At 52.8% G+C, this 24,270-nt stretch overlaps 4 protein-coding genes across 5 annotated transcripts; 3 read left to right on the top strand and 1 right to left on the bottom strand.

Annotated features, from left to right (window-relative positions):
• SKIC2 (SKI2 subunit of superkiller complex) lies at positions 1-10,908 on the top strand. The gene is given in 29 exon segments (XM_017859563.1): positions 1-105; positions 188-291; positions 884-993; positions 1,094-1,211; positions 1,308-1,422; positions 1,538-1,612; positions 1,878-1,931; positions 2,035-2,225; positions 2,384-2,512; positions 2,746-2,891; positions 3,276-3,422; positions 3,551-3,635; positions 3,822-3,928; positions 4,251-4,342; positions 4,345-4,396; positions 4,474-4,570; positions 4,742-4,954; positions 5,061-5,171; positions 6,593-6,823; positions 7,543-7,680; positions 7,838-7,975; positions 8,119-8,223; positions 8,560-8,707; positions 8,801-8,927; positions 9,487-9,697; positions 9,845-9,955; positions 10,029-10,247; positions 10,437-10,577; positions 10,672-10,908. Coding segments are annotated over 29 exon segments (3,738 nt in total). The 5' UTR covers positions 1-83; the 3' UTR covers positions 10,873-10,908.
• A 58-nt stretch (positions 10,909-10,966) lies between these two features.
• DXO (decapping exoribonuclease) lies at positions 10,967-13,405 on the bottom strand. Its single transcript, XM_017859570.1, has 7 exons — positions 13,080-13,405; positions 12,471-12,832; positions 12,064-12,299; positions 11,757-11,976; positions 11,494-11,629; positions 11,262-11,356; positions 10,967-11,176 (listed from the first exon to the last, which is right to left on the bottom strand). Exons 2-7 carry the CDS (start codon positions 12,824-12,826, stop codon positions 11,029-11,031), a joined length of 1,191 nt encoding a protein of 396 aa, XP_017715059.1. The 5' UTR covers positions 12,827-12,832; positions 13,080-13,405; the 3' UTR covers positions 10,967-11,028.
• WHR1 (winged helix repair factor 1) lies at positions 13,086-20,727 on the top strand. 2 transcript variants are annotated; one of them, XM_017859569.1, is made up of 7 exons: positions 13,086-13,663; positions 13,797-13,933; positions 18,328-18,423; positions 18,780-18,919; positions 19,816-19,913; positions 20,015-20,162; positions 20,365-20,564. In XM_017859569.1, the coding sequence occupies exons 1-7, from the start codon at positions 13,114-13,116 to the stop codon at positions 20,408-20,410; spliced, it is 1,215 nt and encodes a 404-aa protein (XP_017715058.1). In that variant the 5' UTR covers positions 13,086-13,113; the 3' UTR covers positions 20,411-20,564. The 2 variants fall into 2 exon arrangements, with proteins under 2 accessions (XP_017715058.1, XP_017715057.1); XM_017859568.1 differs by lacking the exon at positions 20,015-20,162 and having other exon boundaries at positions 20,365-20,727.
• A 578-nt stretch (positions 20,728-21,305) lies between these two features.
• C4A (complement C4A (Chido/Rodgers blood group)) lies at positions 21,306-23,694 on the top strand. The gene is given in 10 exon segments (XM_017859562.1): positions 21,306-21,449; positions 21,581-21,779; positions 21,988-22,189; positions 22,399-22,469; positions 22,548-22,636; positions 22,855-22,937; positions 23,108-23,204; positions 23,343-23,428; positions 23,431-23,447; positions 23,538-23,694. Coding segments are annotated over 10 exon segments (1,050 nt in total). The 5' UTR covers positions 21,306-21,384; the 3' UTR covers positions 23,679-23,694.
• Positions 23,695-24,270: the final 576 nt, after the last annotated feature.

Genomic DNA, 24,270 nt, shown 5'->3' with positions numbered 1-24,270 from the left:
TCCGCCCGTTCCGGGGCGGGGCTTACCTCGCAGGGACTACTTGCAGCATTTCCGGGCTGCTCGGCAGCCGCTGTGGCTCTAGAATGATGGAGACAGAGCGACTCGGTGAGGGGGAGGGGAGTGAAATGGAACGGAGTAGCAGACATGGAATGACCTTTGACCCTTGACTTTTGACTTTTCCCCGTAGTGCTACCTCCTCCAGATCCCCTGGACCTACCCCTTCGGGCCGTGGAGCTCGGATGCACGGGTCGCTGGGAGCTGCTGAACTTGCCTGGAGCTCCAGAGAGCAGCGTGAGTGACTTTTGACCCTAACCTTTGACCCTCATTGAGTCTAAACCTCCTTCACCCTCCTCACAGTAGGTTCTAGCTTAACCTTGTTCATCTGTGCCTGTACTCCTGTCCATCCCAGCCTGAACGGGTGTTGGACAGATTCCAGCCCAGTGTACTTGCAGTCCATGTGAAGACAGCAGAGAGTCCTGGGGATGTTTTTGCTTTAAGAACTGCTCTTTCTCCATGGAGCTCCCTTCTGTCTCCAAGCACCAGGGCACTTGGTGACTGAGATGCTAGGTTTTGAGCCTCCAACTCTTCATCCTTAGGTCTGGGATCCCTTTTTCTAAAATCAGTGAGTCTCAGATTTCATGTGCTTCATGACTAGCAGGGGAGCTTTTTAAAAATGCAGATTCCTAGGTCCAGCCTCCATGTTTCTGAAATCCAAAATCTGCCCCAGGTAATTCAGTAGCGGGTGGTTTTTGGCCAAGCCTGATTGTCCTAGTCTGTTTGACACATCTACCATTTCTGATCTGAACACAAATCCCATCACCTCTTTTGTCTGCATTTTACCCTCTTTCCTTACCTAATGCCTCTCATCTTGCCCTTGTTTCAGCTTCCCCATGGCCTCCCTCCCTGTGCCCCAGATCTGCAGCAAGAAGCAGAACAGTTGTTTCTGTCATCCCCAGCCTGGCTGCCTCTGCATGGTGTGGAGCACTCAGCCCGGTGAGGAGTCTGGAGGGGCTTAGACTAGGGTGATGGGTTCCTGAAGGAAGCTGGGGCAGAGGAAGAAAAAAGACCCAAAAGTTACTTTTTTTCTCTCCAGAAAATGGCAGAGGAAGACGGATCCCTGGTCTCTTTTGGCTGTCCTGGGAGCCCCAGTCCCATCTGACCTACAGGCCCAAAGACACCCAACCACAGGCCAGATACTGGGTTACAAAGAGGTAGGAGGTCAGGGGTCAGAAGAAACAGAGTTGGGGAGAAGGGGAGGTGGTCGGAGACAAGCTCAGCCTCATTGGAGCTCTGATCTCTTGCTTTAGGTCTTGCTGGAGAACACAAATCTCTCGGCCACAACCTCCTTGTCTCTTCGCCGGCCTCCAGGGCCAGCCTCCCAGTCCTTATGGGGAAATCCAACTCAGTATCCCTTCTGGCCAGGTGACTCTTGTGGAGATGGGATGGTAGAAGAGGGTGTCCTTAATCTCCAGGGAAGGGTTCCCCACCTATCTCGTATTATCCTCATCGCATGAATTCCTGTCGTGTCTCTTCCCAGGGGGGATGGATGAACCCACCATAACAGATCTGAACACATGGGAGGAGGCTGAGGAGGAGATAGACTTTGAGAAAGGTAAGGTAGGGCTCTGAGTCTGAGCCCTGAGGAGGAAGAGCCCAGGCTATCAATGGGCTACTGCTAGCCCTCCCATTCCTCTGAGAAAATTAGAAAAAGATATCCTGTCCATAACAACCTTTACTGTCATCTGTTGGGAAAGTGTCATAGCAAACATCCCCATCTACAGCATCTGTCCTGTAAATGGTATCTTTTAGGTTTATATAACGTACACAATTTGTTCACCAGTGTGCAGTGACCCTGATTCCATGTCCCTGTCCTACAGATCTTCTTACTATTCCACCTGGTTTCAAGAAAGGCATGGACTTTGCACCAAAAGGTTCGTTTTGGTTTTTGAGTGGGGTGTAGGAGAAATCATGTCCTTCTCCTAAGGAACAGAGATGTCAGCATGACGAGGTTGACCTTGTTGCCTTGCTCCTCAGATCGTCCAACTCCAGCGCCTGGACTGCTAAGCCTTAGCTATCTGTTGGAGCCTCTGGATTTGGGTGGGGGTGACGAGGATGAGAATGAGGCAGTGGGACAGCCAGGAGGTTCCAGAAGGGACGCTGTTTCAGCCTCTCCCTGCAGTACTCCCCTGGCCCGAGCAAGCAGTTTGGAGGACCTAGTGTTGAAGGTTGGTGGTTCTGCATAGTGGAGGCAAGAAAGAGCCTTGCCACCAGGATGTGGGCTGGCTAGGATGGGTCTGGGGAAGAAAGGGACATCTTTTGGGAGGAGTGGTAATCGAGAGCCCTCTGGTTGTATCTTTATCACCCCTACCCCTGACTCTTCCAGGAAGCGTCCACAGCTGTATCCGCCCCAGAAGCCCCAGAGCCTCCACCTCAGGAGCAGTGGGCCATACCTGTGGATGCCACCTCCCCCGTTGGTGATTTCTATCGCCTCATTCCCCAGCCAGCCTTCCAGGTACTTTGGCCCCATCTTCACATGCTCCTCTACCTCTTGCTGGGTCACACTCCCAGCCGACCCCTTGTCTCCTCTATCCGTCAGAGGTCAGATCCATCCCAGGCCAGTCTTGGTCCTTAGTCCTAGCCTCGGCTGGCTCTGGTCTTCATCCCCCTGCCCTGTGTGCTCCATGAGCAGGAGGCAGGAAGGCTCTGCTCCTTTCTTCAGCTCCTGCCTATTTCTCTCTCCCATAGTGGGCATTTGAGCCAGATGTATTTCAGAAACAGGCCATCCTGCACTTGGAGCGGCATGACTCTGTCTTTGTTGCAGCTCACACATCTGCAGGAAAAACAGTTGTGGCTGAATATGCCATTGCCCTGGCCCAGAAACACATGACACGGTACGAGTTCCTTCGCCAACCTCCCCCTTCACCAGCCAGCCCCATTTTCTCCTACAGCCTTTGAAAATCTCATCTCTTCCCCCACCTCTCTAACTCGTCCTTTAAGTGAGAGGTTCAGGGGTGAGACTGAGACAAGAGCCTAGAGAGAAATGAAAAGGCATGGTGGGGAGAAAGGTTAGAAGAACGACCTGGGTTAGTTTAGGAAGGGGTTGGGGACAGAATTGTTCTGGGGTTATATCATGAAAGAGAATGTAAGGGCAGTTTGGGTGAAGAAGAGGAGCAACTAAGCTTCTGGGGCATGCTTCTGTGAGAGCTCCATGTGGGAGAGGAGGCGTGGGCCATGAGTCTGCAGAGGGACTGGCTAACTTCATGTTCTTTCCCCAGCACCATCTACACTTCGCCCATCAAGGCCCTGAGCAACCAGAAGTTCCGGGACTTCCGAAACACGTTTGGGGATGTGGGGTTGCTCACTGGGGATGTGCAACTGCACCCGGAGGCCTCCTGCCTCATCATGACCACAGAGATCCTTCGGTGAGAGATAGACACTCAATACAGGGGAGTTTTGGCTGGGAAGATGTGGCTGTTGTGGAGAGTGTGCTGTCTGAAGAGGGGATGGAGACGAGCCACTGGGGAGTCAATCCTTGGCCTCTTCTCCCCAGCTCCATGCTGTACAGTGGCTCAGATGTTATTCGGGACCTGGAGTGGGTCATCTTTGATGAGGTTCACTATATCAACGATGCCGAGGTAAGGGCCTTGGGCTCCCCAGATGCCGGCAGTCCTTTCCTTTGGGACCAGTTGAGCGCCTCCCTTATTCTACACACTCAGGGCACCTTCCTGCTTTCTTTACCCCCATATGGAATCCCTTGCCTCTTTAGGGGCAGAAGGGCAGCCCCTGCCCTCCTGTGATCTCTCTTCCCTCTCTGTGCCCAGCGTGGGGTCGTGTGGGAGGAGGTGCTCATCATGCTCCCTGACCACGTTTCTATCATCCTTCTGAGTGCCACCGTCCCCAACGCCCTTGAGTTTGCTGACTGGATTGGGTGAGACGTGTGTCCTGGGTTGCCTGGTTGAAGGGGGCTACAGTACTCCTTGATTGGGGTGGGAGGACTAAGTCTACCACAGCAAGGAGAGTGGTCAGGCCTTAGGGGTGACGCTGGGGAACATGTCCCACCTGGTGGCTGTGGGATCCCCTTTGGGTCTAGATTACTTTGCATGTTGAAATGGAATGGGATGTTGGGGGATAGCCTTCCATTTTGGGTCTCAGGAAAGACTGGGTAAAGTTGGAGGGGTAGGGAAGGGGGTGGGGATGTGGGTTCCTTCCCACACTCCCATCTCTTACTTGCTACCCTCTCCTTCCTTCAGGCGACTGAAGCGTCGTCAGATCTATGTGATTAGCACTGTAACCCGCCCCGTGCCCCTGGAGCACTATCTTTTCACAGGGAACAGCTCCAAGACCCAGGGGAACTCTTTTTGTTGCTGGACTCCCGAGGAGCCTTCCATACAAAAGGGTAAGCCCCGAGATGGGGGAAAGAGTTAGGGCTGGGTCCCTAGCTGGACATGACGGCTACCCCTCCCTGTGCCCCAGGTACTATGCAGCTGTGGAGGCCAAGAAGGAGAGAATGAGCAAACACGCCCAGACCTTTGGGGCCAAGCAGCCCACACATCAGGGGGGTCCTGCACAGGTGAGAACTGGGAGGGTTTTGTACCTGCCAGCACCCATTTTTCCTCCCATCTTTTTTTTCGTTGTTCCCCAGGGGTTTTGACTTGAGCTTTGAGCACTGCCCCAGTTAACACTAGCTCACCTCTCATTGGTTCAGGAACTCAACCTCTGCCCCTTCTCCTTCCTTCTCCAGGACCGCGGAGTGTACCTGTCCCTCCTGGCCTCCCTCCGCACACGGGCCCAGTTGCCTGTGGTGGTGTTCACCTTCTCCCGGGGCCGCTGTGATGAGCAGGCCTCAGGCCTCACCTCCCTTGACCTCACCACCAGTTCAGAGAAGAGTGAGATCCACCTCTTCCTGCAGCGCTGCCTTGCTCGCCTCCGTGGCTCTGATCGCCAGCTGCCCCAGGTGCATCTGTGTGTGTATGTGTGTATGCATGTACACATTTAGCAGACTGGTAGGGATAGGGTGTTCTGAGACTCCATCCCTGACCATGGGCCTCCTCCCACCAAAGGTCCTGCACATGTCAGAGCTCCTGAATCGTGGCCTGGGTGTGCACCATAGCGGCATCCTGCCCATCCTCAAGGAGATTGTGGAGATGCTCTTCAGCCGTGGCCTGGTCAAGGTGCATGTGGTGGTGGGAAAGGGACTCCTTGGTGCTTGTTACCTGCTTAGGGGCTGCCCAGAGGGCAGAGGGGCAGAGGTTTAGGCAGGCCAGTGCTGTGGTTAAGAACCTGGGCTCTGGATCCAGACTACCTGGGTTTGAATCCCAGGTCCACCATGTATTCATAGTATCATCCTGGACAAATTACTTCACCTTCCTGAATTTCAGGTTTCTCATCTTAAAATGGGGATGCATAAGATATGAACACGTAGGTCTCAGAAAAGAAACCCAGGAAGCTAGCAAGCATTTGAAAAGTTATTAGTAATCAGAAATATACAAATTGAAGTACTCACAAGATACGACTTTATAGCTATTAGACTGGTAAAATTTAGGAAACTAGTTAATGCCCAGTGTTGCCAGAGTTGTAGGAAGTTGCAGGGTTCTGGGAATCCTTGTACAGGATGCCTAGCCAGTTTGGAATGCACCCTGGCAATATTTAGACAAAATAACTATATTGGCCAGGCATGGTGGCTCACACCTGTAATCCTAGCACTTTGGGAGGCTGAGGTGGGTGGATCACGAGGTCAAGAGATTGAGACCATCCTGGCCAACGTGGTGAAACCCTGTCTCCACTAAAATACAAAAATTAGCTGGGCATGGTGGCGTGCGCCTGTAGTCCCAGCTACTCGGGAGGCTGAGGCAGGAGAATTGCTTGAACCCAGGAGATGGAGGTTGCAGTGAGCCGAGATCACGCCATTGCACTCCAGCCTGGCGACAGAGTGGGACTCCATCTTAAAACAAAAACAAACAAATAAACAAAAGGTATATCATACTCTGAGCCTATATTTCATTCCTGGGTATATATCACCAAGAAATTCTCACCGTGGTCTGAGAGAGAACATTTACACCCTTCCTTTGTTTGTGGTGGCAGGGTGTTGGTAGTACCAGGGTGCCCTTCACTGGGAGAGAGGGAAAGTTAGTGTGGGGGATGCACTCGTAGAGTGTTCTGCAGCAGTTGGAAGCAGTGACCACAGGAACATGGACAGATGTCGAAACACTAGGTGGAGAAAAAGAAGCCACAAAAAATCAGATATATAACCACTTTTTATATGAATTATAAACTACAGGCTCACAAAAGAAAACATGTTCTATAAGATCATATTTATATAAAAATATTTGTTGGATACATTGGAATGATTGCAGTCAGGAATGGGAATGGGATATGGGGGTAAAAGGAAAGAAATAGAAATAAGTAGCTACATAAGTAAAATGAGGAAAACAATAGTACCAACCCCATAGATTTGCCTGGAGAGTTCGATGAGATCCCATAAGTAACAACTGGGCTGGTGCCTTGTGCCTACAAAGTAAGGTGGGCTTGGCCAGGGCTGGGGGCGTGTGTATGTAGAGCTTTTGCTGATCCTTTCTGTTCTCCTCTGTCCCAGGTCTTGTTTGCCACAGAGACCTTTGCCATGGGAGTAAACATGCCGGCTCGTACAGTAGTATTTGACTCCATGCGCAAGCACGATGGCTCCACCTTCCGGGACCTGCTCCCTGGGGAGTATGTGCAGATGGCAGGCCGGGCAGGGCGGAGGGGCCTGGACCCCACAGGCACCGTTATCCTGCTCTGCAAGGGCCGAGTGCCCGAGATGGCAGACCTGCACCGCATGATGATGGTGAGTGACCCAGCATCCTGGGCAGGGCCCCAGCTCCAGGACCTTGCTGGATTCTGTCTTCCATTCTCCTCTCTTCTGTTCTGACTTGTTCTTTTTCCTTTTTTTTTTTTTTTTTTTTTTTTTTTTTTTTTTTTTGGAGGCAGGGTCACCTAGGCTGGAGTGCAGTGGCACAATTTTGGATCACTGCAACCTCTGCCTCCCAGGCTCAAGTGATCCTCCCATCTCAGCCTCCCAAGTAGCTGGGATTCCAGGCACATGCACCATGCCTGGCTAATTTTTTTTTTTTTTTCTATTTTTTGTAGAGATAGGTTTTGCTGTGTTGCCCAGGTTGGTCTTGAACTCCTGAGCTCAAGCAATCTGTCTGCCTCAGCTTCCCAAAGTGCTGGGACTATAGGTGTGAGCCACAGCACCCAGCTTCCTCTGACTTTTTTGTTTTGCCTGGGAGAAGCCGAGATAGGAGTGAGTGAATCCGAGGATGAGATTGAAGCCTATCTTTTCCAGTTTTCTCCCCTGTGAATACGGAGCTAGATGGGGCCTTTGAGTCTATTTATTTCAGTTTGCTCCCTTATGTTACAGAAGAGGTGAGCAAGTGGTTTATCAAAGGCCCCGTGGTTGCAGAGCTGGGACCAGGTCTGATGGGAGTAGGCCCAGTCCAGAAGACTGGCTGGGGTGCAGTAGGTCCCACCCTGATCTCACTGACTTCTCTGACCTGATTCCAGGGGAAGCCATCCCAGCTGCAGTCCCAGTTCCGCCTCACGTACACTATGATCCTCAACTTGCTGCGGGTGGATGCCCTCAGGGTGGAGGACATGATGAAGAGGAGCTTCTCCGAGTTTCCCTCCCGCAAGGACAGCAAGGTAAGGAGCCTGGGTAACCAGTATGTGGAGCAGGAGGTTGGACAAAGCCAGGCTGGGAATAGGTGGGCATCCAGGGGCCAGTGTGTTGAGGGTCGGGGGTGTGGCAGACTGGGCCTGGAGACTCCCCTTTCACAGCTTCCGCCTGCTTCCACCCAAGGCCCATGAACAAGCCCTGGCCGAACTGACCAAGAGGCTGGGGTCTTTGGAGGAGCCTGACATGACTGGCCAACTGGTCGACCTGCCTGAATATTACGGTTGGGGGGAGGAACTGACAGAGACCCAGCACATGATTCAGGTGAGCAAGTGTGAGTGCTGAGGAGGTGATAGGAGAAGGGAGGAGGAGATTGTGTCACTCTAGGTGCTATTAGACTTAGTCCAAGTGTCTGTCCCTGTGATGCCTCCTCCCATCTGTGCTTTGTGTGCGTCCCTGCTCTTCAGCGACGCATCATGGAGTCTGTGAACGGGTTGAAGTCTCTCTCAGCAGGAAGGGTGGTGGTTGTGAAGAATCAGGAGCATCGCAACGCACTGGGAGTGATCCTACAGGTGAGGGTGATGGGAATTTGGACTCCAGAGGGTGGGAGGGAGCAAGCCGTCTCTCCATTTTCCCCACTTGGCCAGGGCAGGTTGCATCACCACAGGGTCCTCATTTTCCTGTTGCCCTCCTTTTCACCCTCTCCCTTCCCATCACCACATCATGCTCACTCCTTCCTCCCACCACCCCAAGAAGTCTGCTCTGATCGCTTGACTTGGGTCGCCCCTCTCTACTGGTGAGCTCTGCATGGTTGCTTCCTGATTCATGCCCAAGGGTGGGTATCTGGTCCCTGCCTTTGATGTCTACTCCTCACACCCCGCTCTCCTGGCCTCTCTGACCACCCCCAGGTCTCCTCGAACTCCACCAGCAGAGTATTCACAACCCTGGTCTTGTGTGATAAGCCCTTGTCCCAGGACCCACAGAACAGGGGGCCGGCCACTCCAGAGGTGCCCTATCCAGATGACCTCGTGGGATTCAAGCTGTTCCTGCCTGAAGGTGAGAGTGTGGCAGATGCCTGTTTTCTGCCAGCAGTATAAGCAGGATGCCTGGGGCCACGGCAAGGTCTGCCCTGCTCTCCCTTTTTCACAGGGCCTTGTGACCACACCGTGGTCAAGCTCCAGCCAGGAGATATGGCTGCCATCACCACCAAAGTGCTCCGGGTGAATGGGGAGAAGATCTTGGAGGACTTCAGCAAGAGGCAGCAGCCAAAATTCAAGTCAGAGATGCTAGGGAGGCCCTTTTCCTCCAGAGGGGCATGTAGAAGCGGGGAGGGGCAGTGGTCTGGGAGTTTTCCCCAGCCTGAGGGAGACCATGAAGTGGTGGGGTTGTAGTGAGGAGGCTCCTCCAGCCTAAGGGAGACTGTGAAGTGGGGGTTGTAGTAAGAAGGCTCCCACAGCCTGAGGGGGGCTTCTGTGGGAGAGAAGATCTTACCCCAGATCTTTTTTTTTTTTTTTGTTGAGACAGAGTCTTGCTCTCTCACCCAGGCTGGAGTGCAGCAGCCTGATCTCAGCTCACTGCAAGCTCCGCCTCCTGGGTTTATGCCATTCTCCTGCCTCAGCCTCCCAAGTAGCCGGGACTACAGGCGCCCGCCACCTCGCCTGGCTAGTTTTTTTTTGTATATTTTTAGTAGAGACGGGGTTTCACTGTGTTAGCCAGGGTGGTCTTGATCTCCTGACCTTGTGATCCGCCCGTCTCGGCCTCCCAAAGTGCTGGGATTACAGGCTTGAGCCACCACGCCCGGCCATCCCAGATCTTAAGATCTGCTCCCTCTTCAGGAAGGATCCTCCCCTTGCAGCTGTGACCACTGCTGTCCAGGAACTACTGCGTCTGGCTCAGGCTCACCCAGCTGGACCCCCCACCCTTGACCCTGTCAATGACCTGCAGCTCAAAGATGTGTCAGTTGTAGAGGGTGGGCTCCGGGCCCGGAAGCTGGAGGAGCTGATCCGGGGGGCTCAGTGTGTACACAGCCCCCGTTTTCCTGCCCAGGTAGGACCCTGGGTGCTAACTCCCGAGCTGGGAGTAGGGGCTTTTCCTCTGTGGTTCCCTGTAGACCGACCACCCCCATCTCAGCCCTTGTCTTCAGTCCACCCCTGCTAAGGGGCAAGGAGAAGGCTGACGGGTGGCTCTCTGCAGTACCTGAAGCTGCGAGAGCGAATGCAGATACAGAAGGAGATGGAGCGGCTGCGCTTCCTACTGTCAGATCAGTCACTGCTGCTGCTTCCTGAGTACCACCAGCGAGTAGAGGTGGGCGGGGCAGTGGTTGGGGCAGGGGGCTAGGGGATAGCAGGGTGTCCATTGCCCACTCTTTTTCTTGCAGGTGCTCCGAACCCTGGGTTACGTGGACGAGGCGGGCACCGTGAAGCTGGCAGGGCGGGTGGCTTGTGCCATGAGCAGCCATGAGTTGCTCCTCACTGAGCTCATGTTTGACAATGCACTAAGCACCCTGCGGCCTGAGGAGATTGCTGCCTTGCTCTCTGGCCTGGTCTGCCAGAGCCCTGGGGATGCTGGGGATCAGCTCCCAAACACCCTCAAGCAGGTAGGGGATATCACCCCTTTCTCCCTGCCAGGGCTGTGGCATTCCTGACCTCCACCCTCAGGTAGTCCCCCAGGTGACCCCCTGCTGCCCTGTAAGTGCCCCGAGGATGGGAATGGCTACCTCCTTAATCTGGTCCTTCCCTCTCTTGGAGCAAGAAGGCAGGCCTTAATCTCTCCTTCTTCCCTGCAGGGAATAGAACGTGTCCGGGCTGTGGCCAAGCGGATTGGTGAGGTCCAGGTGGCTTGTGGCCTGAACCAGACGGTGGAGGAATTTGTGGGCGAGCTGAATTTTGGGCTAGTCGAGGTTGTGTATGAGTGGGCCCGGGGCATGGTGAGTACCTGAGGTTTGGGATTTTACAGACGGCTGGCTGAGGTGAGCCTGCCCAGGGTGAGCACATCCAGTTCTCACCCTACTTTCCCCATAGCCCTTCTCCGAGTTGGCAGGGCTCTCAGGGACCCCCGAGGGCCTGGTGGTCCGCTGCATTCAGCGCCTGGCTGAGATGTGTCGCTCACTGCGGGGGGCAGCCCGCCTAGTAGGAGAGCCTGTGCTGGGTGCCAAGATGGAGACAGCGGCTACCTTGCTACGGCGGGACATCGTATTTGCGGCCAGCCTCTACACCCAGTGAATGCCCCATGTAAAAATGTGATGATAAAACAGCAAACCACTGTGTGTGCTTGCGTTGTTGGGCAGGGATGACTTAGCTAAGAAGATAGCAGAACCTCTTAGAAATATGCTTTTATTATCTGCACACAGAGATATGACTGCCCCCCTCTAAACATCACTATTTGGGGGACGGAGTCTTGGGGGGTGATGGGAAGTCCTGAGTCATGGCTTCCACGTACCATATAGGCAGGAAGGCATAGGGTGCATCTCGGTGTACAGACACGGTGACTGGGCCACCAGGCTCCCAAGAGAAGAGGTGAACGAGGCTGGGGGGGCAGATGGAGGAATCAGTTGAGGACCAGAGGCTGGATCCTGGGATCCAGAGAGGATGGACAGAGCTGAATGCCTCACCTGGGGTCATCCTGGACAACCGTGCTCTGGGCAAAGCTAAGGAAGGCGGCACAGAAGTTCATGCACACAGAGGGATTCCAGCCGTCACGGTCATTCTGGAGCAGGCAGAGAAGGCAGAAGATTGGCAGTGGGGGTGGTGGGACGAGGGGAAGGCAGGCTGCTGCCCTGGACGCTAGACCTGTGGTCTTGGTGTTTGGGGATGCGGGTGGGAGCTGCAGCATCATTCCCTTACCCTGACATAGTCAAACATCTTCATGGTAGGAAAGGTCTTGAGGGAAGAGACAAAACCCTCTGGGTTACGGAAGCCAGCAACAACATTCGGGACCCCTGGGAGGAATGACTGAGCCCACCATTTCAGGAGCTTGTGTCTGTCAGGAAAAGCAAGGGGTCAGTGGGACCCCTCGTCCACCCTCCATTCTGCCTTCACCCTCCTCCCCAAGTCCCTTTCCCAGCCTTCAAGTCTAAGCTCTCGCCCTGCCCACCCCTATCCTGAACCTGTAGAAGCTCCTCCATTGGCCAGGGCTGTGCATCTCCTTGGAGGTCTTGAGCTCCACATAGCAGGTGGGGGGCTGTGTGGATGGGGTCTGGGGGTCTGTGCAGTCTACCTCCCCTGAGAAGAGCAGAGGGTGGCTTCCCAGGCGGCTGCGTAGCACAGAGCAGAAGGCCACGTTGGTGTTAACCTCCCCAGAGGGGTCTGGGGAGCTTCCAGGTTTGTCTGCACAAGGAGAGAAGCAGCAGCAGGGGTGGGGGGGCTCTCAATCTCTGGGAAGGGGAAGGGGGCTATGAAGCAGGGGCAACTCACCTGCACACATGTACTGCTCAAATTTGTATCCCATGTACATAAGCTCCCGGAGGAGCGGTGGCCGAGCAAGCCTCTGGGCCCGGGCGTTCGGTGTCTCCACCTCACTCAGGTATAGTGTTCCCTGGAACCGAGAGGCTGCCAGCTGCCAACCCTCCTGCCGCTCATATGGTGTCGTCAGCAATTTTGTCAGGTGCCCCCGCCACGTCACTATGGCCTCTGCCAGCCAGCCTGGACCCCTGAGAGGCAGGAGTTACAGGCTGAAGGTCTGACACAAGCATTAGTGAGAAGCTCCCCTTGAAGAATAGTCTGTTTCTTCTAAGGACTGATTCTCACCCCGGCTGTGGCTCTCCTAATTTTAGAGGGTAGGTACAGGTCTCCAGATATACTGCCTGCCACGCTTTGCTCACCCCTCCAACCGGCCTCGGTGTTCCAGGAGCCAGCACAGCAGGTGGTCCAGCCTTTCTTGGACCTCCTCGTCCCGGGGCTGGTATCGATCCGGGTATCCGTCTCTGAGGTCAAAGTTGGGGCCTGGACCGTTAGTGGGGGGTGGGCTATAGTAGCGCAGGGCTCGGGCATCTCCATGGTACTGGCGTTGAGCATCCAGGGAGAAGCAGCCCAGTTCCGAAGGGCGCCGGTAGAAAGGAAAGGGCCCAGAGTAGAGGGCAGGGTCTGTGGGCAGAGAAGGTGCTGGACGGGGTAGTTTGTTCCGAGGCTCAGCTACCTCTGTCTTCTCAGCTCCTCTCTTGGTCCCCCTGGGATCCATGAGGTCCTAAGGGAAGCAGGGGGACAGAGTTTCCGTTTTACAGAGGAGGCCTGGAGAAGGATGACTGGTTTAGGACTAAGCGAGCCACCTGATCGCCAGGTTCTGGCCTTGAAACATTCAGGCCGCTCAGACGCCACAGCGGCCAAGCTCTCATCCTGCCTCTTTCCTCGCCCTTCACCCACCCTCCCTCCAGGTCCTCCAAATGCAGTGAGGTTAGGAAGGACGCCTGCGCCCAGATCAAGAATCCAGTTACCTCAAAGCTCCCCAACTTCCACCTCCGCAGGGCTATGACGTCATGGCAGGCACACCAGAGGCCGAAGGATGCAAAAATGGTTTTTCTGCTTTCGATGATGCAATCATTCAGCGACAGTGGCGGGCAAACCCCTCCCGGGGCGGGGGAGGTGTGCGCTTTACGAAGGAGGTTGATCCCAACGTGGCCACCGGCGCCCCTCAACACCGCCCACGAGTCCCCAGGCGTGCGTGCCCTTGGAGGGAGCCAATCCGCGGTCGGCGTGGGGCCCGGCCCGGCGGACGTGTTGCGGGTATCTGCGTCGCCACCGCCCCTCCCAACACTGACTGGCCTGAGGGATGACAAGTTGACGCCCTCTTCGTCATCACCTGGTCTAGGAGGGACGCCCGGGGACAGCGTACGTCACTGTTCTGCGCCGGAAGACCCTATTTTCAGATTCTCTTCCCTCCATTCCTACCTCTTCCCCGGTACCATAAAATCCCGGGATATGAGCCGAAAGAGGCATCATCTGGTCCCGGAGACCTTTGGAGTTAAGAGGCGGCGGAAGCGAGGGCTTGTGGAGTCGGATCCTCTTCGGGGCGAGCCAGGTAACCATGGCAACCTCCGGGGGCGGGGCTAAAGACCCCAGCTGGGTGGGGCCTCGCTTCCGGTAGCCGAGAGTTTTGTTAGAACCGCGTCCCCGCCCCAGTTCCCTGTCTCTGACCCGGTTTCTCGGTCCAGGGTCGGCGCGCGCGGCTGTCTCAGAGCTCATGCAGCTGTTCCCGCGAGGTCTGTTTGAGGACGCTCTGCCGCCCATCGTGCTGAGGAGCCAGGTGTACAGCCTCGTGCCTGACAGGACCGTGGCCGACCGGCAGTTGGTGAGGGGCGTCGGTGCGACCGCCGGAGGCCCCTTTCCTGACTCCTAAAATTTCCTGTCCCTCAGTCACTTCGCCAGCTGTTCAGCAAGCATTAGGCCTTTCAGGGGAGGGCACTGTTCCGGGCACTGGGGTGCCACAGAGACCCTGATAAATGGGCCGCGGGCAGTACAGGGCATTTCAGTCATGGAGGGAGAAGAACGAGGCTTTTGGGGAAACCGAGTCATGGGGGATGGTTCGAACATAGAGCACTGGGAGTGCAGACAGACGTCAGATCATGACAGGCCTTGTACATCAGTGTTGTTTCCATCTTACCCTGAGGCGATGGGCTGGTAGAGAATGTCATAGAGAGAGGGAATGGTGTATTGGAGGTAGTGGATGAGGCAGGGAGGTCAGCTAAGAAGATACTGCATCTGAGAAGTGGTGAAGGCCTAAATTAGGTCAGTGCAGTACGGAGGGAGAGGAGAGTGAGGAAGAGGGAGGAGTCCAGGACAACTCAGACTTTCTAGATGACGGCGTGGCTGGTGGTATTAGGAGCACATTTAGTTGTTGGACTACAGATAATGCGTGTAATTTTGTACAAGTTGAGTTGGTGCGTGTGGAGCATCCAAAGACAAACGTATTAAACAAGTGGATATTAGATATTCCGGGCCAGTGATAATAGAATTACAAGTCATGGAGGTGTGAATAGCAAGTGGTTAATTCTGTGGATGTGGTGAGATCCAGTAGGAAGAGTGGGTAGAGGAGTGATTTCTAACGTTTTTATAATCTTTAGAAGGTGATAAAAGCTTTGGCTATTTCTCTCCAGAAAAATGCACGTCTGCCACATATACATAGGATGTATGTACAGTTAGGGGAGAAATATTTCACTGATCTTCTGAGGTCCATGGTTAAGGACTCCAAGTTTAGAGTGGAAGTTGATAGGGTCAAATCCACAATGCTGGGAAACACTGTCATTGAAGGCAGTGTTACTGAATGTATGAGCTGAGTTATGCCTGTGTCAAAATTACATGGGCTGCTTATTTTAAAAATACAGGTTCCTGGGACTCATCCAAGGTTAATGAGTTACAATCTCTTGGGGTGGGATTTGGGACTCTACACTTTTGAACTGCCTCAAGTCCTTTTTAAGTGTGCCTTAAAATTTGAGATCCACTGACATAAAGGGAAAGCAGAAGAAGAGGAATCTGTGACAGAGGCAGAGAGGGAATTGCCTGAGTTAAGAGGAACCCAGAGGCCGGGGTGGTAGCTCACGCCTGTAATCCCAGCACTTTGGGAGGCCGAGGTGAGTGGATCTCTTGAGCTCATGAGTTTGAGACAGGCATGGGCAACATGACAAAACCCTATCTCTACAAAAAATACAAAAATTCGCCAGGTGTGGTGGTATGCGCCTGGGGAGGCTGAGGTGGGAGGATTGCTTCAGCTGGGGAGGCGGAGATTGCAGTGAGCTGAGATAGCACCACTGTACCCCAGCCTGGGTGATAGAGCTAGACCTTGTCTCAAAAAAAAAAAAAAAAAAAAAAGTAACCCAGGAAGAGGCCTATTGTAAAAGTAAAGAGATTTTTGAGGAAGTGAAGTCGTTGGCAGTATTAGAACCTGTGATTCAAGACAGTGGCCTAAGAAGAGGAAAGAGGTAAAGTAAAATATAAACTGAAATCTAGGCTGAGTGTGGTGGCTCATGCCTGTAATCCCACCACTTTGGGGGACTGAGGCAGGAGTATAGCTTGAAACCAAAAGTTTGAGACCAGCCTGGGCAACAAAGTGAGACCGCGTCTTTACTGAATAACTGAGACCCTATCTCTACTAAATAAATCAAATAAATTGAAACACAAAAATTCTTAGCTGGGCATGGTGGTATGCACCTGTTGTTCTAGCTGTTTGGAAAGTTGAGGCAGAAGGATTGCTTGACCCCAAGAATTTGAGGCTGCAGTGAGCTATGATTGCACGACTGCACTTCAGCCTGGGTGACAGAGTGAGACCCTGTCTCTAAAAAAAAATGAAAACGTAACCAAAAAAACCCAGAACTGAAATCTGCCCATTGGATTTAGCAGGTAGAAGGTTAATAGTGATCTTTCAAGAAAAGAGGGAAGAAAAGGAAGGCAGTCTGGCTCTCCCTTGAGGTGAGCTAGTCTCCCTCACTACGTCTCCTGTGAGGAAGCATGCCAGATGGAACCACTCCTTAAGAAGTATTTGTTGTTTTTAATATATTGGTGTTAGCTTTTATTTTTAAAAACCTTTAAAAGTTGCCGAATGAAAATATAAACATATATAATTTAAATGATGTTTATAAAGCAGATACCCATCTAGCTACTCCCTAGGTCAAACTATAGAACATGGCCAGTATCCCACATATATTCCTCTCTGATCAAAATGTCTCTGATCAGAGTGTCCCTGGGAGGTGACTGCTATGGTCATTGTTCCCTTGGTTTTCCTTTTTTTTTTTTTTTTGAGGTGGAGTCTCATTCTGTTGCCCAGGCTGAAGTGCAGTGGCACGATTTCAACTCACTGCAACCTCTGCCTTCCGGGTTCAAGCAATTCTCCTGCCTCACCCTCCAGAGTAGCTGGGACTACAGGCACATGCTACCATGCCCAGCTAATTTTGGTATTTTTAGTAGAGACAGGGTTTCATCATAATGGCCATGATGGTCTCGATCTCCTGACCTCTTGATCCGCCCCCCTTGGCCTCCCAAAGTGCTGAGATTACAGGCATAAGCCACTGCGCCCGGCCACATTTTGTATTTTTAATAGGTATGGGATTTCACCATGTTGGCCAGGCTGGTCTCAAACTCCTGACCTCAAATGATCCGCCTGCCTCGGCCTCCCAAAGTGCTATTTTTTTGTTTGTTTGTTTGTGGGTTTTTTTTTTGTCTTTTTGATAAATCCACTATTACTTGTCTTTTGGGGTTTTTTTATTGTCTCTTTGAGTTTTGTTTCTTTATGCACCCAGTTACTTTTGAAAATGTTCTGGGCAGATTTGCCTAGATTAATAAATGCACTCCATGTTCCAGTTACTTTTTTTTTTGAGACAGTGTCTCACCCTGTCGCCCAGGCTGGAGTGCAGTGGCACGATCTTGGCTCACTGCAGCCTCTGCCTCCTGAGTGCAAGTGATTCTCCTGCCTCAGCCTCCCAAGTAGCTGGCGTTACAGGCACCTGACACCACACCCAGCTAATTTTTGTATTTTTAATGGAGACTGGGTTTCATCATGTTGGCCAGGCTAGTCTTGAACTTCTGACCTCAAGTGATCACCCTTAGCCTCCCAAAGTGCTGGGATTACAGGCATGAGCTACCGTGCCCAGCCCCAGTTATTTTTATTTTTATTTTTTGAGATGGAGTCTCATTCTGTCATCCAGGCTGGAGTGCAGTGGCATGATCTTGGCTCATAGCAACTTTCTGGGTTCAAGCAATTCTCCTGTCTCAGCCTCCCGAGTAGCTGGGACTACACGTGCACACCACCACGCCCAGCTAATTTTTGTATTTTTAGTAGGGTTTTATCATATTGATCAGGCTGATACTGAACTCTTGACCTCAGGTGATCCACGCCCCCCCCCAGCCTCCCAAAGTGCTGGGATTACAGGTGTGAGCCATCTCACCCGGCCTACTTAGATGTTATATTAGTGGTAATTCCTGTTATCTTGTGAGCTCTTTAGTGTCTAAACAATTTTTTTTAAGAGACGGAGTCTCACTGTGTTGCCCAGTTGCAATCCTAGCTTACTGCAGCCTCAAACTCCTGGGTCAGGTGATCCTCTTGCCTCAGTCTACCAAGTAGCTAGGACTACAGGTCTCTGCCACCACGCCTGGCTAAGTTTTTACATTTTTTGTAGAGATGGGGGTCTCACTGTGTTGCCCAGACTGGTCTCGAACTCTTGTCCTCAATTGATCCTGCTACCTCAGCCTCCCAAAATGCTGGATTACAGGCATGAGCCACTGTACCTGGTCTTAAACAATTTTTAAATAACATTTTATCCAGCATTTTAGTTAATTTTCAACAGGTGTATTAGTTCTTGCTGTATTCTCGCAAACAGAAGTCCTGGTTCATTTTTATTTGTTTTAAACATTGAATCCCATACTCCTGCCCACCTTACCCCACCCAGAATTTTCCTGTTAATGTTTTGAAGCCAGAGCCTGCATCTTAGTCATTATTTTATCTTAGTGCCTGGTCTTAGAAAATTATATTGACTGTTTGACAGACCATAGATAAGGCAGGTGGATGAGAGAGTGGGTAGCTAGTTGGAAAAGGCTGCTTGGTCATTTACCTGATTATCTTCTCACACAGTTTTTTCTTTACTAAGAGAAATTTGCCCCAATATTGGCAAAATCTCCCTGCCTGAGAGTGCCCAGAGTATAGCAGAGTATCTTACCCTGATACCCCTCTTTTCACTCTCTTCTCTGTGGAGACAGAAGGAGCTTCAAGAGCAGCGGGAGATCAGAATTGTCCAGCTGGGCTTCGACTTGGATGCCCATGGAATTATCTTCACTGAGGACTACAGGACCAGAGTATGTGACTGTGTGTGTCAGGGGTGCCAGGGGCAGAGAACAGGTTGGGGGAGATAGGGAAGTTGGGAAACAGAAATAAAAACAAAAGAAAGAATTTCTCTGCCCCCACATCCCATGGAGAGGGCACAGGGCTCTGGTAAGTAGTAACATGAGGGAGAGAAACAGGAGGGAAAGAGGGAGGAGCGAGAGGGTAAAGTGGGGAGAGGAGAAGGAGGAGGAGGAGGAGGAGGAAGGGTATGAGAGGTGGAAGGATCTGAGCAAGAGGTAAGACAGGAAGAGAAATGCTGTCCTAGGGGTGGAGAGATTGGTGGAGAGTGAGGGTGGGGACGGACCATGCTTCTCATCTCTGCTTCTAGGTCCTCAAGGCCTGTGATGGCCGACCGTATGCTGGGGCAGTGCAGAAATTTCTAGCTTCAGTACTTCCAGCCTGTGGGGACCTTAGTTTCCAGCAGGACCAAATGACACAGACCTTTGGCTTCAGGGACTCAGAAATCACGTGAGACTTGTGGAACCAACAAAGTCAGGCATCTGACGCCTCCCTGGCTCCCTCCAGTTCCATGCAGCCTGTCCTTTAGCTTTTTTGGTGAACCTGCCAGAAAAGCTACCAAAGGCTGACTCTTCTTTTTAATAAAATGACCCAAGTTTTTATTCCTCCCCACAAGAGAGGAGACCTATCTTACCTGGGGCCTTAGAAAGAGCCCTGGAACAGAATTCAGTCCTTGGTGGCTTATCAAAAGCACGCAGGGACCTGGCAGGAACCGTAAAAGCTTGATGTTAATCATACTAGGACTAAGAGAATAGAGAATGACAGGAGTTGGGATACCCCTAAACATTCACATTAAAACAAAAAAAAAACCCAAAGCTAAAAAACAACTGGGCAGGAGCTAAAGAAAAATATAATTTTGAGAGTCTCTATCTGGCTCAGGCCTCCTACTTTGTAACCCATGGAATATGTGAAAGTATTTGAAGAGCTGTAGCACCGGTCTCACATGGGCAGACACACTCTCAGAGACATGTGGTGGGAGCCTTGGCGTGGTTTACCTAGGTAATGGCAGGAGCACAGAAGACCCTGATTCCTCTCCTCAGTCCTGAGACTGAATGTGTGTCAGGACATGTGGTCAGGGAAGAGAAGCTATTTAAATGAATGAGTAATAGTAGCAGGAAAAGAGAGTGGAGGGAGGGCAGTCCACGTAGGGGTCCTGGAACAAGCAACTGCACCAACAGAGGCAGTTGGTGCAAGCACACAACCACCCCAGGTTGGGGTGGTGGTATCCACTTTCTCTTGCGTGGTTGCCCATGTTTCTCGAGACTTGTGTAAATATTAATGGATGAGGAGGACAGGTTGTTCTCAGAGCCCAGATCTCATCTCTGCTGGCTTCCCACTGCCCTCAGGCATCTGGTGAACGCCGGAGTCCTCACCGTCCGAGATGCTGGGAGCTGGTGGCTAGCGGTGCCTGGAGCTGGGAGATTCATCAAGTACTTTGTTAAAGGTATCCCATCTGCAGCTCAGACCTGCAGCCCTCACCCTTTGGTGGCTCCTCAGGCCTCTACGCCTTAGTCACCTTTCCCTTCTCCTGTGCCACTTCTCCAGGGCGCCAGGCTGTCCTTGGCATGGTCCGGAAGGCCAAGTACCGGGAGCTGCTCCTATCAGAGCTCCTCGGCCGGCGGGCTCCTGCCGTTGTACGGCTTGGTCTTACCTACCATGTGCATGACCTCATTGGGGCCCAGCTAGTCGACTGGTGAGTCTTGCCCTGGCCTCTGGCAGATGACGGAGCAATGACCCAAGGTCGGATTTCCTCCCAGCTCATGCTTAGTTCCCTAGTGAAGGCCAGTGGCTCTCATTCTTCTCTGGAACCCGGGAACACCCCTTCCCAAGTTCTAAGCTCTCCTAACAACTTGAGCCTAGGTGTCTGGCTCCAGCCTTGTCTTTCTCCTGCACAGCATCTCTACCACTTCTGGAACCCTCCTCCGCCTGCCAGAGACATGAAGATTCTGCTCATCATTGCTCAGCTCCCCAGAGTGGGCCTGGAGGGGACTGGAATTGCTACATGATGGTGGCTGAAACAGGGTCACCTTGGGAAGGCTTGGGAGCCAGGATGAGTGTTGGGCTCTCGTGTATGCAAAGGGTCAGATGTGGCTGCACCAGAAATGGTGCCAAGGCTGTGGCTGTTCCCTTTTGTGTAAAATGGTGCTGTTATTACTCTGTCTTGAAATAGGAAGGTGGGATTTCTGGGGAGGTGGTGAAGGAGGGCAGGGTTCTTTTCCCTACGTGTCGTGTTAAAATTGCCAAATAAAGTACTTCTGCCTGTGGTATTTTCTGGATGTCCTTTATTTACTGTGACGTGTGTTTGGGTGCCTTGTTTAGGGGTAGAGGTGAAGTCTGAGCTTTGTCTCGTTCAGAGAGGAAAGGGGTTAGGGGTTCACCAGACCACTCTCCCTGTGGAGTGGTACGGGTGTACCTAATCTCCTAAACCCTGGAATTTCTGTTAGGGCCTAAAAAAGCAAAAGCCTAGTATTGTTCAATTTGTGTTGGAATGAAAGTAAGAGACAAGTGTCTTAGAAACCTGTCACTGTTTTGTGAGGGCCTTTAAATATCCTGCACTCGTGGGCCATGTTGGGCCCTTGTAAGCCCATGTACACATGAGCTCGTGTGCACCTATACCCTGATACAGATATACTTGGTAGGGGAAGGTGCTCAGGCACTGGAATGAGGGGTTAACAGGGAAGGACAAGGTTATTTTTGGGCCAAGATTCAGAGATTCCCTTGGAGACCCAGGTGTCCGGGGCGCCCCCACAACACTGGGCCTGAGGCCAGTTGCATTTCTTGGCTGTCACGTGGTTTCCCAGCTTAGCTGGGCTGGGGGAGGAGCAAGGTCCAGAGTCAACTCTGCCCTAAGCCCTAGCTTGGCCAGAAGGTAGCAGACAGACAGACGGATCTAACCCCTCTTGCATCCTCCAGCCATGAGGCTCCTCTGGGGGCTGATCTGGGCATCCAGCTTCTTCACCTTATCTCTGCAGAAGCCCAGGTCCTGGAGGCGGGATGTTGGGCGCTTGGATTGGGGCAGGGCTGGCAACAGGACCCGATTCAGGAGTGAGGGAGAGCAGGGTTGGAGGGTCAGAGCGAAGTCTGACTGCTGATCCTGTCTGTTCTCCCCAGGTTGCTCTTGTTCTCTCCTTCTGTGGTTCATCTGGGGGTCCCCCTATCGGTGGGGGTGCAGCTCCAGGATGTGCCCCGAGGACAGGTAGTGAAAGGATCAGTGTTCCTGCGAAACCCATCTCATAATAATGTCCCCTGCTCCCCAAAGGTGGACTTCACCCTTAGCTCAGAAAGAGACTTCGCACTCCTCAGCCTCCAGGTAACTAGACCCCACGCCCTCCTGCTGCTTGTGGGGGCCTCCCGCCCTGTTCCCCTCGGTCTTGTAAGTGTCTTCATCTTCCCACCAGCCTCCTCCCCTCCTGTCTTCCCACCCTCGCATTCTCCTTCTATGTTTCTCCCTTGGTCTCTGTCCTTTTTGGCCAGCTCTCTCTTGCTCTGTGACCCGCTCCATCTCCCTCTCCTGACAGGTGCCCTTGAAAGATGTGAAGAGCTGTGGCCTCCATCAACTCCTCAGAGGCCCTGAGGTCCAGCTGGTGGCCCAGTCACCATGGATAAAGGACTCTCTGTCCAGAAAGACAAACATCCAGGGTGTCAACCTGCTCTTCTCCTCTCGCCGGGGGCACCTCTTTTTGCAGACGGACCAGCCCATTTACAACCCTGGCCAGCAGGGTGAGTCTCAGTCCCAGGGCCTCAACATTGAACCCCCTCCAAGCCCTGTCAGGACGAGTTTGGTGCCCCCTAAGTGAGATAACCTGAAAGAAAGTGCCACATGGGAGGACTGCTTAGGAAATATTTGTCCCCCACTCCCTCTGCGGAGTTGGACCCACTCTCCCCTTGCACATGGATCCCTGCTCACCTCTCTCCCCCTCCTCTCCCAGTTCGGTACCGGGTCTTTGCTCTGGATCAAAAGATGCGCCCGAGCACTGACGCCATCACAGTCACGGTGGAGGTGAGTCCCCGACCTCTGGCCTTCCTGATCCTGGCCACTGATGTGACCTCCTGCCTGTGACCACTTCTCCCCTTGCAGAACTCTCACGGCCTCCGCGTGCGGAAGAAAGAGGTGTACCTGCCCTCGTCCATCTTCCAGGATGACTTTGTGATCCCAGACATCTCAGAGTGAGCTCTCCCAATGTGGGGGCTGTCCCCAAGCTACACCACCCCAATTCCTGTTAGGCTCTCCACCTCCCACACAGAGGCACGTCCCGGGATGCCCTGGCCCTCAACCTCCTGAGCCTCTGGTTAACCCCCACAGTCCTCTTCCCAGGGAAGCAGGCCTCTGGCTCTCCGTGTCCCATTGCACAGATGGGCTGAGCGCCTTCCTTGTCCATTCTCAGGCCAGGGACCTGGAAGATCTCAGCCCGATTCTCAGATGGCCTGGAATCCAACAGCAGCACCCAGTTTGAGGTGAAGAAATATGGTGAGAGCTGGAAACTGGAGGGACAGGCAACTGCTTTCCGGAAGGAAATAAGGGTGGGAGGAAACATAGTGGGTGCAGCTCAGGGCAGGGAGATATGGGTGCCACAGTCCTGGGTGGAGGGGAGTCTTTGAGCTAGAGTCTGACCTGCCTATCCCTTCACCCTGGGTCAGTCCTTCCCAACTTTGAGGTGAAGATCACCCCTGGAAAGCCCTACATCCTGACGGTGCCAGGCCATCTTGATGAAATCCAGTTAGACATCCAGGCCAGGTAATACCTCCCTCCCCACCTCTGCCCACCAGCACTGGGTCCTGCTCCCTACTCAGTATGAATGGGCTCCTGCTTCCCTGCCCTCAGGCCATTATTCCCCCCAGCCCTTGGCCCGCCCTCTTCTCTCTGTCACAACAGGTACATCTATGGGAAGCCAGTGCAGGGGGTGGCGTATGTGCGCTTTGGGCTCCTAGATGAGGATGGTAAGAAGACTTTCCTTCGGGGCTGGAGAGTCAGACCAAGGTAGGAAGGAGAATAGGGGCTGGGGAGGGGAAGGGGCAAGGGAGGTGAGACTCAGTCTCACCCTATGTCCTGTTTCTTTCTGTGCCTCAGCTGGTGAATGGACAGAGCCACATTTCCCTCTCAAAGGCAGAGTTCCAGGATGCCCTGGGGAAGCTGAATATGGGCATTACTGGCCTCCAGGGGCTGCGCCTCTACGTTGCTGCAGCCATCATTGAGACTCCAGGTGGGTGACTTTCCCTTATTGTAACCCCAGACCTCACCTCTGACCTCTGAGCTAACCCTCTGTCCTCCAGCACCAACACCACGCCACTTCTCCCACCTCGTCTTAGACTCAAAACCAGGAAACACCCAGGAGACCTGGTCTCTCTCCAACTCTGTCTCTGTGACTCGGCCCTTTTCTCTGGCTCAGTTTGTGTATTTATTTGCTTGTTCTGCTCATTCATTCACTCCTCCAGTGGACATGTGTTGTTCAATGTCCTGTGCTGGACCTCAGCATGCACAGACACGTTGGGGACGAGACTCAACACCACCTGTAGGGTACCTGAAGTCTGGTGGTGACAAAGGAATGAGAAGATACAGGTTAAGAGTTCATCAAGAGTGGGGGCCAGGGGGCCAGTTGCAAAATGGAGGCTGCAAAAGGCCCAGAGCTCTGGTCTCCACACTATTTATTGAGTATAATCACTTAGATCTAAGAAGCAGATGTTCAGGGCAAAACAGTGAAAGGGTGGCAGTGCATCATAGACGTAATGTATAGCAATAGAAGTTTAAATGAATCTCCTTTGTGCTCAAACAGCATGTCTTTAACTTATCGGAGAGTAGCTAG

This window comes from Rhinopithecus bieti, unplaced genomic scaffold (assembly GCF_001698545.2).
Source record: "Rhinopithecus bieti isolate Rb0 unplaced genomic scaffold, ASM169854v2 scaffold_51440, whole genome shotgun sequence".
Classification (NCBI taxonomy): domain Eukaryota; kingdom Metazoa; phylum Chordata; class Mammalia; order Primates; family Cercopithecidae; genus Rhinopithecus; species Rhinopithecus bieti.
This window is presented reverse-complemented; position numbering and strand designations above follow the sequence as displayed.